The sequence below is a fragment of the Pteropus vampyrus genome, unplaced genomic scaffold (genome assembly GCF_000151845.1).
Source record: "Pteropus vampyrus isolate Shadow unplaced genomic scaffold, Pvam_2.0 Scaffold48, whole genome shotgun sequence".
In the NCBI taxonomy this organism is placed as follows: domain Eukaryota; kingdom Metazoa; phylum Chordata; class Mammalia; order Chiroptera; family Pteropodidae; genus Pteropus; species Pteropus vampyrus.
This window is the reverse complement of record NW_011888829.1, coordinates 5,891,067-5,909,408: the sequence shown is the minus strand read 5'-3', so window position 1 is coordinate 5,909,408 and position 18,342 is coordinate 5,891,067. Positions and strand designations below refer to the sequence as shown.

At 38.9% G+C, this 18,342-nt stretch overlaps 1 protein-coding gene across 1 annotated transcript in view; it reads left to right on the top strand.

Moving 5' to 3' along the window:
- EXOC4 (exocyst complex component 4) overlaps positions 1–18,342 on the top strand; it is a 675,009-nt gene that overhangs the window by 467,662 nt on the left and 189,005 nt on the right. Inside the window, exon 11 of the mRNA XM_011359538.2 lies at positions 10,575–10,794. Within this exon, the coding sequence (XP_011357840.1) occupies positions 10,575–10,794 (220 nt within the window). The remainder of the gene's footprint in view (positions 1–10,574; positions 10,795–18,342) is intronic.

Below are 18,342 nucleotides of genomic sequence, written 5' to 3'. Positions count from 1 at the left end.
ACTTGCGATAGACTCATGGTAAGGTTGTTTTAAAAGTTAAATTTGTTTACAAGCCTGCAGAGTTCAAGTTTTGTAGCTAATATTCTTTCCTCCCTTTACTTAATGGCTTTCGCCTCTTTTCTCCTCTAGTCCTAGGCATGAATTTCACTCATTACAAATAAGAGCACCCAGATCGCTTTTTATTTCATTAGTTCAGCAAATTGTCTCCTAGCGGTATGGGCCGAGGACATGATTGGGCTCTGCAATGATGAGCTTATTTTGCACTTTACCCAGGAAATCTCTATACAGAAAAGGCACACAGAGTATTCACCCTCAGCATGAAAAATTGTGGACTATTGGGGGATCCTTTTCCTGATGTGCCTATGACTTACGTCCAGGAATTAAGAGGCAACTGTGCTCCAAAGTGCATTAACCTTTATGGATTTTTCTTCAGTTTTCATGTTCCACTGATTTATGTTCTTAAATATGCCCGTTGCTGCTGTTTCTGAACGAGTCTCTTGTAAATCACTTCTAAATGATCTTTTTCAAGTCAAATAATCCAAGCAAGTTGACTGTATCTGAGGTTCCTTTCTTTCTTTGCCCAAATTGTTTTCAGTTTGCTCGGTGCCTTAAATGTCATCTCTCAGAGTCACTGAATAAGTAAGAAACATGTCTTAAAGGTGCCATGCTTGCTGGGTGGCTTCCTTCTGCACACTGAGTCGTTTCCGGCCTCTGGCATGACTTCATTCGGGTTTGATTCCAAAGGCCCATTTACCTGGGTACAACTAGCTGGTTCCAGTGCTTTATGCAAGGATAGGCTCATGTCTAGGAATGGATTTTATTCTGTTATAGATTGATTTTTTTTTTTTTTTCCTTATGGCAGGGATTTTGAGTATACTCTCATCGAAGTCTACTATTCCCCTTAGAGTGATGTGCAGACACTGTCTCAGCAGGCGAGCCTGACTGTTCTGAGTGCCACTTGGCGTCTTTTTACATGGGCCCATACATTCCAGGGAAGCTCTGCATTCGGCACCCAGTGTTTCATTGTCTTTCTGTGTCCAAGGGTTATTTACTGAATTCGAGGGGAGACGTAATTTGATTTTGTCTTTGTGAGTCACGTGTCCTTCATGATATAGAGTTGTTGTTACTGCTGCCGTTTGCATCGTTTCCATAAAACCGAAACGTAAGATCAAAGGTGCAAATTTCAGAAAATTCCAATTCAGAATTCTGGCTTTTGGAGCACAAAGAATTCACTCATGTCTCGCTCATGAACGGTGCATCACTGTTTATTGATAATAAAGTTTTAACAAACACTTATAAATATCTGCATCATATGACATTATTTACATTAAATGCGACAGTACAGTACTACACGATGAGGACGATGTCATGATGACTCACCTCGGCTTATGCTTATCTTGCTTAAGCAGAGCTTCTGCGGACTTATGCAACTTTTCACATAGGCACCTTGGACCAAAATGAAGGGAAGAAGATGGTTCAGATTTTTAAATATGTCTTTAAAGCTATTATACAGTGGAAGAGGTTCAGAGCTTCTCAGTGGAGGTAAACACGGTTCATCTCTGCAGAGTCAAGACCAGGTCAGAAGATTAGTGGAAAAAATACCCTGAGAGAAGCTGCAGAATAGCACACACGGGTCAGAGAGGTCAGTTACACGTTTCTACTGGTTCCCATGCATGGGATCAGGAGACAAACCCCCAAGCCTTTCAGATAAATACTATGTACATTATTATGCCTAAACTACCAAAATAATGTACAACAAACTCGGAAAATTTCAAAATGAAAATTAAAATATCATTTGTTTTGTGATACAGATTATATACAAATGTATATACAGTAAAAATGTAATTAGCAGTAAACAGTGACACGCTCTTCATGAGAGAGACATGAATGAATTCTTTTTGCTCCAAAAGCCAGAATTCTGAACTTGAATTTCCTGAAATTTTCACCTTTGATTTTGTATTTCAGTTTTATGGAAAGATGATGTTTCCCCACGATTGGATTAAGGTTATGCGTTTTTGGCAGGAATATCAGAGAAGCGATGCTGTGTTCTCTATCATATCAAGAGGCACATGATATCAGTTTGTCCCATTACTGGTAATATTGTCCATAGAAGTGAAAAAACTCATTAAGGTGTGAATGTAAAGAATATGTATTTACTATGAGCAGCTATTTTTATTCAAATGAATAAATATCATTGCAGCTTCTAAAATACAACAAAGGCTGTCTGTGCTCAAGGATATTTCCAGCTGGTAGCAGCCATAACCCTTGGCTGAGATAAAATGGAAGAAATGGAGCTTTACAATGAAATAGAATTTGCAGTGAGAAGGCTGGGCTAAGTAAGGGCTTGAGAAGCCTGAGTGAAATTTTAATTAGTTCACAATTTCTCTGGGTAGAAATCAAGTCAAGGTAAAAATTTTGAAAATACTGGGTGCAATATACATGGTGTGCGCTCATGTGCATTCTAAAGGACACATATTTGTTATAATAAAGAGTAAGTTTAAAATATAGATACTACCTGTGTACATAATTTAGGAGGCCCCCTCGTTGATGATATTCTGAAAAGAAAACCTTTGGTTAAATATTTACAAAGGCAAAATTAGAATTTCGGAAATCAAATCCATGCTTTCGAGATTCAAATACAATGAGAATCAGTGACGTACTCTCATTTGTTTTTTGGTTTATCTACTTTACAACTTTTCGTTTAGGAGGCTGATGTGAATAAGATTCCTCAAAATCCTATAATTAGATGCTGTGCATCTAACATTATGTAGATCCTTTCCTTTGATTCTCATTCTCTCTCCTTCCGTGTACACAGATGTACCTGGGCTTTGTGTTTGCTTTCTCATCATTTACAAGGATAGGGAATCCCTAGTGTGGAAGCACTTCCTGAGATGAAATAATACCCTTTTGACAGGGTTCCATCTGTGTTCATCTTAACTTTGAAGTGAAGTGTTTTCTTTCCTATGGAGATTCTTTTGACTGTTAAAAATTCAATGCTTGCTTTCTTCCGTAGAGCTGATGGGGAGTGCTCTTGGGAAAACTGGGCTTTCTGATGGTTCTCTACATCCTAGACTCTCTCCTGTCTCCCATTCAACAGATCATTTTTAAAGTACTTAATAGGTGAAAGGAGCCATGCAGAATGCTGGGGGAATTGGGGGAGGGGGTGCAAAATATAGACTCACCCATGAAAAATGATAAGTACCTGCTCCAGGTAACTTGTGGAAATAATTCAGCAGAAACAAAATGAAGATGTTCACAGTAGGATTATCTATAATAAAACCCGGAGGCAGCATTAATGCTCCCTAGTGGATGTTTGGTTTAATAATGTGTGCATTAGCGTGACGGAATGAGTCTGATACTCTGCGAGAGAGCAGAATGTGAAGTAGTGTGAGCAGCTATGTTGTGCAAAGTGAAAATCAACGTGGGGATGAGGGCACGGCCTAGAGGAGGCGTCTTCAGTACGAGGCAACTGTTAACATTGGGGTGGTGAAGAAAAAAGGATAATTCATCTTTCATTCTTTTTTTCTGAATTTTCATTCAAAAAAAAATTTTTCGTTTGGACCTCTAGTCCAAATTCTTGGGAATGGGCATTATTTGTCAGAGAGGACATGCCCTAGGTCAGTAACCATGGGTTGAAGTTAAAGGATCCGTTAATTATTTTTTCAACACTTCCTTCATCAGATATTTTCTGAAAGCCTACTGTGTGCTAGCCATAGAGTAGTACTAGGCACGGAGGATACAGCAGTGAGCAATTTACGCTTGGCCCCTGGCCACACGGGGCTTTTTGGTCAGTTATACAGATAGCAGCAGCTGCCATTTACTTAGCAGTTACTATGAGTCCACCTCTGTGCTGAGCATTTAACTTTTTTTCTCCTCATTTAATCATCAGAACAGTCCTGAGTATTGTCATATCCATTTTACACAATACAAAAGTAACATTAAGAGAGGCTAAATAACCTGCCCACGACTGTACATTCAAGGTTCAGACTCAGGAATACCTCTTCTAAGTCCTACAGTACAGTACTACACGATGAGGACGATGTCATGATGACTCACCTCGGCTTATGCTTATCTTGCTTAAGCAGAGCTTCTGCGGACTTATGCAACTTTTCACATAGGCACCTTGGACCAAAATGAAGGGAAGAAGATGGTTCAGATTTTTAAATATGTCTTTAAAGCTATTATACAGTGGAATTGGTTCAGAGCTTCTCAGTGGAGGTAAACACGGTTCATCTCTGCAGAGTCAAGACCAGGTCAGAAGATTAGTGGAAAAAATACCCTGAGAGAAGCTGCAGAATAGCACACACGGGTCAGAGAGGTCAGTTACACAATTCTACTGGTTCCCATGCATGAGATCAGGAGACAAACCCTCAAGCCTTTCAGATAAATACTATGTACATTATTATGCCTAAACTACCAAAATAATGTACAACAAACTCGGAAAATTTCAAAATGAAAATTAAAATATCATTTGTTTTGTGATACAGATTATATACAAATGTATATACAGTAAAAATGTAAGTAGCAGTAAACAGTGACACGCTCTTCATGAGAGACATGAATGAATTCTTTTTGCTCCAAAAGCCAGAATTCTGAACTTGAATTTCCTGAAATTTTCACCTTTGATTTAGTATTTCAGTTTTATGGAAAGATGATGTTTCCCCGCGATTGGATTAAGGTTATGCGTTTTTGGCAGGAATATCAGAGAAGCGATGCTGTGTTCTCTATCATATCAAGAGGCACATGATATCAGTTTGTCCCATTACTGGTAATATTGTCCATAGAAGTGAAAAAACTCATTAAGGTGTGAATGTAAAGAATATGTATTTACTATGAGCAGCTATTTTTATTCAAATGAATAAATATCATTGCAGCTTCTAAAATACAACAAAGGCTGTCTGTGCTCAAGGATATTTCCAGCTGGTAGCAGCCGTAACCCTTGGCTGAGATAAAATGGAAGAAATGGAGCTTTACAATGAAATAGAATTTGCAGTGAGAAGGCTGGGCTAAGTAAGGGCTTGAGAAGCCTGAGTGAAATTTTAATTAGTTCACAATTTCTCTGGGTAGAAATCAAGTCAAGGTAAAAATTTTGAAAATACTGGGTGCAATATACATGGTGTGCGCTCATGTGCATTCTAAAGGACACATATTTGTTATAATAAAGAGTAAGTTTAAAATATAGATACTACCTGTGTACATAATTTAGGAGGCCCCCTCGTTGATGATATTCTGAAAAGAAAACCTTTGGCTAAATATTTACAAAGGCAAAATTAGAATTTCGGAAATCAAATCCATGCTTTCGAGATTCAAATACAATGAGAATCAGTGACGTACTCTCATTTGTTTTTTGGTTTATCTACTTTACAACTTTTCGTTTAGGAGGCTGATGTGAATAAGATTCCTCAAAATCCTATAATTAGATGCTGTGCATCTAACATTATGTAGATCCTTTCCTTTGATTCTCATTCTCTCTCCTTCCGTGTACACAGATGTACCTGGGCTTTGTGTTTGCTTTCTCATCATTTACAAGGATAGGGAATCCCTAGTGTGGAAGCACTTCCTGAGATGAAATAATACCCTTTTGACAGGGTTCCATCTGTGTTCATCTTAACTTTGAAGTGAAGTGTTTTCTTTCCTATGGAAATTCTTTTGACTGTTAAAAATTCAATGCTTGCTTTCTTCCGTAGAGCTGATGGGGAGTGCTCTTGGGAAAACTGGACTTTCTGATGGTTCTCTACATCCTAGACTCTCTCCTGTCTCCCATTCAACAGATCATTTTTAAAGTACTTAATAGGTGAAAGGAGCCATGCAGAATGCTGGGGGAATTGGGGGAGGGGGTGCAAAATATAGACTCACCCATGAAAAATGATAAGTACCTGCTCCAGGTAACTTGTGGAAATAATTCAGCAGAAACAAAATGAAGATGTTCACAGTAGGATTATCTATAATAAAACCCGGAGGCAGCATTAATGCTCCCTAGTGGATGTTTGGTTTAATAATGTGTGCATTAGCGTGACGGAATGAGTCTGATACTCTGCGAGAGAGCAGAATGTGAAGTAGTGTGAGCAGCTATGTTGTGCAAAGTGAAAATCAACGTGGGGATGAGGGCACGGCCTAGAGGAGGCGTCTTCAGTACGAGGCAACTGTTAACATTGGGGTGGTGAAGAAAAAAGGATAATTCATCTTTCATTCTTTTTTTCTGAATTTTCATTCAAAAAAAAATTTTTCGTTTGGACCTCTAGTCCAAATTCTTGGGAATGGGCATTATTTGTCAGAGAGGACATGCCCTAGGTCAGTAACCATGGGTTGAAGTTAAAGGATCCATTAATTATTTTTTCAACACTTCCTTCATCAGATATTTTCTGAAAGCCTACTGTGTGCTAGCCATAGAGTAGTACTAGGCACGGAGGATACAGCAGTGAGCAATTTACGCTTGGCCCCTGGCCACACGGGGCTTTTTGATCAGTTATACAGATAGCAGCAGCTGCCATTTACTTAGCAGTTACTATGAGTCCACCTCTGTGCTGAGCATTTAACTTTTTTTCTCCTCATTTAATCATCAGAACAGTCCTAAGTATTGTCATATCCATTTTACACAATACAAAAGTAACATTAAGAGAGGCTAAATAACCTGCCCACGACTGTACATTCAAGGTTCAGACTCAGGAATACCTCTTCTAAGTCCTGCTCTTGGCCACCCAGTTTCTCACATTATTCCTTCTTGAAGTGACCAAGAGTCTGGTTTACCTCCTGCATGCCTAAGAAAGTTCCTATTCTCTATCCTTCCTGCCCAAAAAAGAGCAGTTTGCCCATTTAATGTGTAATTGCTTCCCATTTTTGACTAGAGTAAAAAAAAAAAAAAAAAAAAAAGGCACTGGCAAGGCAGCCCTAATTTTTCTCTTTCATTCTCTCTCAAATGTGTCACGCTTCCTGCACAATGAGGGTCCTCTCAGCTCTGAAAGCAGATTTGGAAACATGTTGAATGGGTCCCCTCGAGTTAGAGATGACAGCATCAACCTGGATGTGTCATTTTAGACTGATGTGTATGCTTTAGGGAATAAATGGTTCGTACTTGAAGGAAGTCATTCAGCTGGAGTGATGGGAGCTCCTCCATCAGTGCTGCTCAGGGCAGTTTCATATTTTAGGGATACCAAGGCAAATAAGGGACCTGAAAAAAAAAGAAAATGGGAATCATTTAGAGCCTTCTGTCACTGCAGGCTAACTACTAAAAATTTTGTTTGAATGTTAAAGATTTTGAAAATGGAAAAAGTACTTCTAGTCAGAAAACTCCAAGTCTCGGTGAAAAGAATAAATATGGTTTCTGGTGATTGATTCTCATAATATTAAAAAATAATAAAATAAAAAGACTTTGCTATATTTACGCATTAGCAAATTCATAACAGTGGTCTTCTTTTAGAGGACAACCAAGGAGACCAAGATGCACCTAGGCGAGGCAGGTGTGTGGTGGGGAGCTTCTCTGGATATTAGATGAAATCAGCAGGGGTCAACATGGTAGGAAGTAGGATTTAGAGATCTTAAAATTATGGCCATGGTTAACTGTCTACTTTTATTTCTTCATTTTTTTTTCTACCTTCTTCCACTCACTCTGTTCTTAAAGATTTATTTTATTTTGTTTGGGGTCATGCTCTTATTTGCCTTTCTCATGTTGATAATATCAGTTAAGAAGCCTTATTGCTGTTTCTCATGGCTTTGTAATTTTTACTTTTTTTCCCTGCAGCCTTTGGGTTACTTTTTTATTATGATAATCCTTTATGTACTCCCTCCTTCCGCTCACACCACACACACACACACACACACACACACACACACACACACACACACAACACATGCAGAAATTAATGGAGCGTTTAACTGGTGATATGCAAGATTAATCATGATTTATTTATTTATTAAATAAAGGAAACTATTAGCTGAACAGCCAAACTTAAGGAACATTTATACAACAAACTGTGCTCTAATTAGAAAGCAATTTATAGTCTTTGATATGTGTAGGTAATTTTTATATTTTCTAATTTAATTTTATTTGAGCAGCTAATATATTCATAGTATTTAAAAATCAGATGATTCAAAATGATTTTATAACTGAAAAATCTTATTCCCACTCCTCTTCCTGACCCCACCCCCACCCCTGCTTTCTACAGGAACTCACTTTGAGTAGTTTGTTGTGAGTCTTCCCAGGGTGGCTTTATAATAAACAAATAAGGGTATGTAATTCTTAGACAAAAGTCAGTGTAGTAAATACTACTAAATACATATTGATTTGAACCTTGCTTTTTTTTTCTCACTTAACGGTATTATCCTGGAGATCTTTTCACGTTAGTGCACCAGCAGCTTCCATGTTTGAAGGGTTGGCGTTTCTGCACCACAGTTTATTAAACTGAACCCTAACTGATGGATTTTTTTTGAGTCGTATCCAGTCTTTTGCTATTAAAATAATGCTACACCCATCTAAGTAATCACGTTCAGATATAGCTGTCAACAATTTTTCCCTGAAGAAGGATTTCTGGGTCAAAGGAAATGTATTTGTAATTTTGAATGATAGTGCCAACTTGCCCTTCATAAGGGTTGTACCATTTTTCACTCCCATCAGCAATATACGAGAATGCCTCTTTCCCTCCTCTTAGGCCAACAGAGTGTGTTTTCAGACTTTTGGAATTTGGCCAATGCATGGATATAAAAAACGGCATCTCAGTATAGTTTACTTTTCATTTTTCTCATATGAATGAAGTTAAGAATATTTTCTTGTTTAATGGCCATTGTATTTCTTTTACTGTAAACTTTTTGTATCCTTTGATCATTTTTCTACTAATTTGTTTAGTTTTTTCTTAGCCATCATCTATAAGTTGCAGATATTTATCTTCCCAGTTAGTCATTCATTTTTTTGCATTTATTTTATTTAATTTCCTTTTCCTTCTAACTTTTTTATTGAGAAAATTTTAAAGTACAAGGTAGCGCCCTTGCTTTGCATAGCATCGTGGAACTAAAATTACCATGCAAATCAATCTTAATAAGGAAAATCACAATTCTGCGACTTTAAAAACTTTTGTCAAAACATTAAAAACTCTTATAAATGTATACAGATATGAACAATAAGAAAGCTAATGTACTCAATCCACTGTACTGAATACATTAGAAACAGTGAGGAATTGTTTTATTTCTGCATTAAAATCCTACCGAGTAGTTTGAACAATACTTGCCAGGATTTTATTCTTTGCTTGTCAGAGCCACGAAATATCTCCAAGATTTCCTGTGATGTGCGACTTTTGGCCGGCATCACTTCCTCTGGTCTTCATCCCTTTTGTCACAACCACTTTCTTCGTATAGGTCAACAAGTTCACCTTCACTCTGGCCGCATTTGCCTCTCAAAGAGGGGCAGTGTCAGCATTCCGATGGTCAGCTATTTCTTCTATAAATCCATTTACATTCAGTTCAGATTTTATTCCCACTGTTATCACTTTGAGTTTTCTTTCGGTACTTTTATCTTTTTTGGCCTATTCTCTCTTAAAATTATCCTGTATAAATTGTCACATGGGTTTATCACTGGGAGACAAGGGGACAACACAGCTACATGCTTTGCTGTCTGTACCTGAACTGAATAACATGTTCAGTGATCACTCACCGATACACTTTGAAAGTAGGGACATGATTGATCATTGATCATGATGGACATCAATTATTCATGTAGAGATTTCAGAACTGAATGGCTAGCCTCAAAGTTTATACTTTTTGCCATTATTCACAGTTAATATACTGGGGTGACTGGAATTTAAACCTTGGTTTTGGAGGACTGGTGTTAAGTAAACTTCAATAACTTAAATTTGTATATATCAGAACCATGCAAAGTAAAGCTCCAGTGTAGAAAAGTACAAAGAATAACACAACAACATCTGCATACTTATCTCCGAGTTTTGACGGTTATTAACATTTCACTATTTATGCTTTAACTGTGTTTAATAAAGGAAATAAATCATTACAAATAAAGTTGAAGTTGTCTTTTGTCCCGCACCTCCCATTCTGTTCCATATCATCATGAATTAAATGTTTATTCTTTATATTTTCTTTCTTTCTTTCTTTCTTTCTTTCTTTCTTTCTTTCTTTCTTTCTTTCTTTCTTTCTTTCTTTCTATCTATCTATCTATCTATATATAAAGATCTCGGTGAGAACTATGTAGTATTTAAGGGTGTGCTTCTAAATTTACATCTTAATTTGTTTTCCGTTTATCATGGTTTCCTTTGCTTCTTTTATACTTATTTCCTTCTTGAATTAATAAAAATATTTTGTCTCCTCCCCCCCAGTTTAGCAGTCATGTTTTCTATTTCATCCTATTTCTATACAATTAGTGAAATAACTGGTGTTTAAAATATCTATGTGTATAGACATAGATAGAGAGATGAGTATTTTAGAGTGATAACCTGCTCTTGTTAAGAATTCTGGGAATGTCTCCATATGTCTCCATGGATACAGCCGAAGCCTCGAGATACTCGTGTGTTTTGTCATATTTCTATAATAATTTTTCTTGATATATTTAGCAACCATCATACTCTGTCTTCCAGATTTATTCAGGAGATTGAGCATGCCCTGGGACTCGGCCCGGCCAAACAGTGTCCTCTTCGAGAATTTCTCACTGTGTACATCAAAAACATCTTTCTCCATCAAGTCTTGGCCGAGATCAACAAGGAGATTGAAGGAGTCACTAAAACATCTGACCCCTTGAAGATCCTGGCTAATGCAGACACCATGAAGGTGCTGGGGGTACAGCGGCCTCTGCTACAGGTAACAATATACTTTGAACTTACTGTTTTTATCAACAGTTTTCATTTCCTTGGCAAGAGTCACAAATTGAGGAGGAAAAAATGAAGAAGAAGAAGAATTACCCATCTGTCTCCATATCATCAGGGACAAAATAAGAAATAAATTAAACAGGCACTAGGGAAATTTAGAACTAATGTAGAGTTAATAGAAATTACTTAAGATCTTTAAGAAAAACATGGTTAGCTTTGAATATGGGATGTAGTGAGTCTCATTAACATTCTGTCAGTGACTCAGTATTTGCCTGGAATTTGCCCTTGAAAGGAATTCTTTTTCCATTGGTGAATGCATCCTGGAGTATGGAGGACTTCCGGGAAGGAAGTTACTCAGCCTAACCTCAACTCTACCCATTTGAGTCCAGACTTAGAGCTGGGAACTTGTCCAGCTCACGATGAATTTGAACCCATCAGCAAACTGGCTTTTAAAAGTCAGATCACTTAATTAAAGTGATGCTCTTGTTAGTATTGAAAATTTTAACTTGAGTATGTAGAGAAATGGTTTCTGGGCAACAGAAATAATTTCTCAGTAGATATGTGGATGAATAAGCTGGAGGTATTTATTTTATATGCATATGATCCAGTGACTTGAAGGTAAATATAAAACTAAAAGAACATAGTATGAGTTGAATTATAGTTATACATTAACTAGTATTACACTGTAATTAAATCTTTATAATGTTTCTTCATTTAAGAGAAAAAAAGTTTATTTTTTACATAAGTGACATGATATGAGGTATCTCAAAATGTGGAAAGCTTGAGCTCTTCAAAGAGAAATTGTATAAACGGAAGGGAGTTACAGTTGCTTCATTGCTGACCTTACCTGCCTTTGTATACGTCTCTCTTCATTTTTCTTTCTTTGTACATTAGAATTAATGGAAGTGCCGGACATTTCACAGGGAAGTGTCCTCATTAGATACATTCTGTTTTTAATGAGCCGACTCTTCTATGGTATTGAGAAAATAGAGGCATTTGCCTCTCCCAGAACATGCATTATAGCATCACACCAAGGAACAGGTTCATTTTGGTTGTCTGAGTCTATGTTAGATGTGTTCCTCGTGCAGATTCCGTACTGAGCATGGGATGGGAGAATGACCAGGGCACGTGCTCACGCATCCCTCTGCTCCATTCTCCTTCCGCTGGCTCTTTGCATGGCTGAGACCTTCTCTCAGTCTCAGTTCAAATATCACCTCCGCAGGGAAACTTTTCCTGACTATCCTACCTCAGGAGACCCCTTCCCTGGTTATTCTCCACTTCCATCCCCCCAATCCATTCTCGACACTGCAACCAAACTCTGGACGATATCACCAAAGCTCCCTTGCCAGGTGACATAATCAGGTTCTACCAGTAGGTAGCACTAGCAGCAGATTGGAGGATGAGAGAAGAAAGAGGTTGGGTTTTTTTTTACCTCCTTCTTTTCTACTTTGGATCATGGTTCTGGCTGCGGCTCCATCCCACCATAACAGTCCTGCCAGGTGCCACTCCCTCCATAGCTCAAGCACCACCCTTCCTTCTCCTTACCCCTTAATTACAGCTTTCTTCTATGACTAGTTTCTGGTGTCTCAACATCCCTTGCTGCTTCTTTCGGTGCTGCCCGCACCTCTGTAAGTCATTTCTTGATTAATGTTTCTTCATTTGAGTCATCTGAATGGAATTCTTATTTTGGTCAGGATCCTGAAGAGATCTCCTCAGTTAGTTGCTATTTTAACGCTGATGTCTTTCCTTCTTAATACAACAACTATAATTATTATTTCCTAACTTGTTTATTTTCTGTCTTTTCCCACTAGAATGTAAGTTCCAAAAGCATAGTACAGTACCAGGCAGCAGGAATGTGCTCAGTAAATAATTTATTGAATGAATGCATACATGCATAGGTAGGTGGGTCGATGGACAGACACAGTGAATACGTTTTGAGAGTCGTAAATAACCAGAGTCAGAGTGGGAAGAGGAGAATAGGAAATAACAAGAACTTGTGTACATTTTTCTTTTGTCTGACCATATCATTAACTTCCTCTCCATCAGAAAACCTTTCAGTATTGATGTCCCTGAAGTGTCATGTTCTTTGCTGTACAGAGCAACTTTAGTATGCTTAGTGTACTGAATTTAAAAGACAACACAAGACGACAATGTACTACAGAGTCAATCTGTAAACTAAAGATGCTGGCTTATTAAACAGTTTTCAGCTCGAGTAGCAGAGACACATTAAACCTCATAACTAGTTAACTTCAATCTGGGCCATGTGAGGGCCACCCACTAAATTACATCTCTGGGTAGTTTACCTTTGTGCTTGTCAAATGACACCCAATCTCGCCACCAGCCTCTTGTACGTGTTACTCTGCCTCTTGTTCTTTGAATCAGTTACTCCATTCTAAGAACTCCAGTTTCACCTGTTCTGTCTTTGACTTGGTCAAGATATGATAATTCTGTGTAAGTGAGTAAATCTTGAAACTAAAGACCATTCAAGTTGTTAACTTCCAAATTTGTTTTCAGAGCCAAAACACCTGCTTTCTTATTTGATTATTTTGTTGCCCTCTCTTTCTTCATAAATTTTTTATTATATGAGAACGCAAATTCGTTAGACCATATCAATAAATTTGTTTAATATTCTCAGAGTTATGAGATTTAAAAAGCAAATGAAGTGATGGTTGTTTTCCTTTCCCATGTTGATCATTTCTCTTGCTTTATAATGATTGTAAATTGTTTTCTAGCATAATTTCTCATGCTCAAGTTTTAATGTTTCTTAAATATGTTTCTATGTCACCTTGATATATTTTTCTTGGCTAATTGTAGGTGACTGATCTGAAGAAAAACTAAGAAATAATCCTAAAAAATTTTAGCTGAGTTTCCAACACAACTGTTAAGAAGGGAGCTTGGAGAAGGATGTATGTGAAAGATGCAGATGAGTTAAGAATTTAGGTACATGAAGTGTCATAATGTCCATTAAGGTCATCCCTTCTGCTAGAGTAGAAGAAAGGATTGTGCCTGTCCCCTGAGGGGCCACCCAGCGTCATATAGCATCAGCCCAACTGGATTCTCCAGGAAGAGTGAAAGGACAGCTGTCTCAGTGCTGTTGTCGTTTGTTTGATGATGCACAGATGCAGAGAACCCCAGGACACCTGTCCTTACCTCTCGTAAATGGCATCTGGGCAGCACTGACAGTTAGTTATAAGGGCCATTTCCATGGGTGATAATGTGCTTTCGCATCAGTAATTTCACTTTCTAGGCACAGAATTCATAGAGGAGAAAGAAGTAAATAAAAAGGGGGCGATTACAAGCATCATTTTATAGGTGAAAGAGCTGTGCGAGTGTTGGCCACACATGATAGAGCAGCACAGTACTGGCAGCAATGGAACAGTAAGACTAGCGATGGTACCATTCATAACGGTGGGTAGTGGTGATGAGAGCAGCTAACACTCTAGTAGCCTTTAGTGTGAGCTACTACACTATTCTGAGCACTTCATATGTTTTTAATTTCGTTTTACATGTATTGGCAACAGCTTTGTGAGGGTGATGTTCTTATTATGGGGAGGAAACTGAAAAACAGTGAGACTAAATAACTTGCCCACGGTCACATAGCTAGCAGATATCAGAAGTGTAATTCGAACCCAGGCACCCAGCCCTGGAGTCCATGCTCTGAATGAGTTCTATTCAAAGCTCAGCCTAAGGAATGGGCTTGTCTGTAAGGAGCTGTTACCAGTCTGCTAGGAGCTGTACAGAATTTGACAGTAAGCATTTACACCCCTTCCTCGTTTTTTAAAGCAATTTGTCATTGTTAAATCTAATAGTTAAAAAAAAAAAATTGAGATTTGTGTTTTGTGTATCTTTGAGGTTTTTAAAACTTCTTTTTTCTAGTAAATAACTTCTATTGTATTTTACAAAAGTATCAATCTACGACAAGTGGTGGTAGGGGAACCTGGCCTCTCGCTGTAGTTACGGACACACTATTCTCGATCTCTTATTTCCTGTATTGCCTCGCAGAGTCGTAAAGGCATAGAACCACCCATCTCTCATCTCAGTGCCCAAAGTACTTTACAACAGATGGAATAGTTTGGGTATTTTTTGTAGGGGGTTCTCCCCTAAAATCCCAGCTCCTACAATGGTGTCTGCTTTAGAGGAGTTACACAATATTTAGTAAATGGGTGGATGGATGGATGAGTGAATGAAAATGAATGAATTAATGATGGCTTCCTTAGTGCAAGGGCATGTGTGTATGTTCTCCACTCATGGTATAAGAGTCGTGATCTTGGGTTCAAAATTCTTAACAAAGCTTAAATTAAAATGTCACGCTTCTTAAGCCTACAGTGTTATCAGCGTGAAGGCAGGATTGAACATACCTCATGGTCTTACTGTCTGAGATTTCACTTTTTTTTTCTTTTGCAAAATGGTTTCCCCATGTTGCAAGGCAAAGCATGCTGATACCCTCTCCTGTCTACAGGAGCCTACAAATTGTTTATTCCTTACACTCAAGGAAACATTCACTCATTTCTCTACGTATCATTGATATGGAGATGTCATTCAACTTATTTCTTTAGTGTCTCCATCCAAAAAATGGCAGGAGACTAATGCTTAAGGTGCTTCCCTTTTGCCTGTCAAACTGCTGAATGGGCATCAAACTGTGTGAATAGAAGCATAAATAAAGTTTTTTCTCTTACCACTTGATGGAATACACTATACCCTAGCTACTTAGAGAGTGTTCTGTGGAGGAGAACATGTAGCTTCTGAGTCAGAATCTGCATTTGTATAGTATTGCCAGGTGATGCGTATGCACGTTAGAGTCTGAGAAGCACTGCCTTGTACCAGTGCAAGACAAAGTGTGGTCGATGGACCGTCAGCATCAGCATCTCTGAGTTTATGAGAGGTGCAAGTTCCTGAACCTTGCTCTGCTTTGGGTTGGGGCCCAGGAATCTTTGCTCTAACCAGCCCTCCAGGCGATTTTGATAGAGACTAAAATTCTAGAAGCATGCCTTACATAATCCCACCATGCCCAGCTGGAGGTTAGGAAATGGGAACTGACGCTGTGGGCTCAGCATTGTGGTGAAAATAGTAGTCATTTAAAAAAAAAAAAAAAAACTATTTAGCTTTGTTTCATACAGGCCCAGAAATTGAAAAAACAATATTTGTGGTGGCAGCAGAAGCTGCTTCCTAGTCTAGCACATTGCTGAATTTTGCAGAGTTCTTTCCCAGCACAGGATGAGCCTACATTTTCTGGCTCATGTAGGTCGATGTGAGATAGAGGCAGCTTTTCTAATGCTTAAGCTCAGATTCTCGCATTGGAGGAAAAAACATGAGCTGTGCAAGTAAAAATTTTAGGCAATCTCAAAACATCTGAAGCATATTTTCATTTTTCTCACTGCCCCAGTATTTGCCAGTCCCTCTGAGGAATGAGACGGTTATAGAGTCAGCCGCCACACACCACACTCTTCCTTGGCCAGCTGCACTTCCCACTGTTACCTGTGGATTTAGAGCTGTGATCGTCGAAAACAATACCCGTTAGAATCACCCAGGAGCTTTCTGAAAACACCACAGCTCAGATCCCATCCCAGAGATTCGGCTCAGTTGATCAGGAGTGGGGCCCGGGCATCAGCGTTTGTAAGATGCCAGGTGATCCCCACGTGCAGCCAGCATTTGTGCCACTGGCCTGGATCTTTCTGTGCCATACAATCAATTATTGCCCTGAGAGGACTTATATAAAAGTTATGGCTGAGACATACTTTAATTCAGTCGGGTGTGTAACAGGGCTCTCTTTGATACTTTGAACCAAGCTTGGTACCCAAGCTTTGGAAGCAGATACAACTGGATTTAAATCCCAGCATTTCAGTTGAAAAACTTGACCAATCTGCTGACCTTTGTGTACCTATCTCCTCCTCTTTAAAGGAAGAATAATAAAATATGTGTCATAGGAACACGAGAATCATTTCTAATGAATGATTAGATGAAATAACGATTGTAAAACATATCTGCTTTCTTCCCTGTGTCACGTATGTGTCAGCTTCAGCGTTGACCCCTCTGATACATGTCACCTGCCTGCTCTTTAACTCACCTTTACAGCCTCCTGACTTCTGCTGGTGTGCTCCACCATTGCCATCTCTGTCTAGATTTCAACCTGCATCTCCTCTCATCTATAACTTGCTGTTGATCCACTCCTGTTCTCTGTCGCCCACGCAGTAACTTCTATTTCTTGCCTCCCGCCACCCTAGTGTCACACCAAGAGAAAGTATTGTTTTACCTCCTTTGTCTTTTTTCCTCAGAGTGTGTCTACTGATCATTTATTAGCAGCAGAAGCAGTATGCAGTATTTATGACCACGAAAGCTAGTGTGTTTGTTTCCTAGGGCTCCCGTAACAAACTCGGTGGCTTAACACAACAGAGGTTTATTCTCATCGTTCAGAGTCCAGGGGCCACGTTCTCGCCACAGGCTCTAGAGGAGGACCCTTCTTTGCCTCTTCCACCTTCTGGTGGCCTTGCCGTTTATTGGCTTCTGACAATATAACTCTGATCTCTGCCTCCGTCTCCACATGGTCTTCTCTCTGTTGATCAGGAGTGGGGCCCGGGCACTTACAGGATACTTTCCTTAGATTTAGGGCCCCTACTAACCCAGGATGACCTCATCTCAATCCTTATGTTAATTATATCTGCAAAGACCATATTTCCAAGTAAAGTCATATTTTGAGGTTCTCTGTGGAATTGTGGAGTGGGGAGACACTGTTTAACCTACCACAGCTAATAATTAGAAGCAGGTTCTATAGAAAGAGATAGATTCAACGTGCTGTGTTTTCCTTGAAGACTCTCTGCAGGAAGCAGTGTAGAAGTATTGCTGTTAAGGCACTAAGAACAGGGAAGTCTAAATTCTAGGTGTCAGCGAGATTCCAAACAATTTTTTTTTTTGGTAGGCTGAGTGATTGCTGGAGCTGTAGTTAAGCCTTATTGAAGGTTGGTAGACACAACTGCTTACAGTGTGATGATTTGCTAGAGATAATTACACTGATGCCCAAACCTGTTCTCTCTCCTGCTAAGCCAAGGTCCTGCCAGTCACCAACAAGGTCTTGCTGGTTTCCCAAGGAAGTGTGGTCAGCAGCAGTAGCATACTGCTTCCTCACATCAGATTATGTTCAGATGAAGACAGTTGCATTTGAGTGGTGTTTGCATCCCGGCCAGTTGTTGCCGTTCTGCTTGGCGGTACACAGTAGATTCAGCTTTTATTAGCATAATTAGATTAGTCCCATTTAAGGTCTGCTGGAAGGCATCGTGATCGAAGATAGAGATGATGACTTGATTTTTTCCCACCTCTGAGAGGCAGTGCTGATGGTCTCACTGTGCTAAAATAAGTCTTAGAACCAAGATGTTTGGGGATCTAACATAATTCTTCGATGTCTGTCTAGACCTAAAGAAATACGAATTTACCATATTGTTTACTTTTGACTTCCTTCAAATTTTACTCTTATTATTTTATTTTATTCATTAGCAATATTTGTTTGGCCTCGTCATGACACTGAGGGGCCTCGGATAACTGCTGGTAA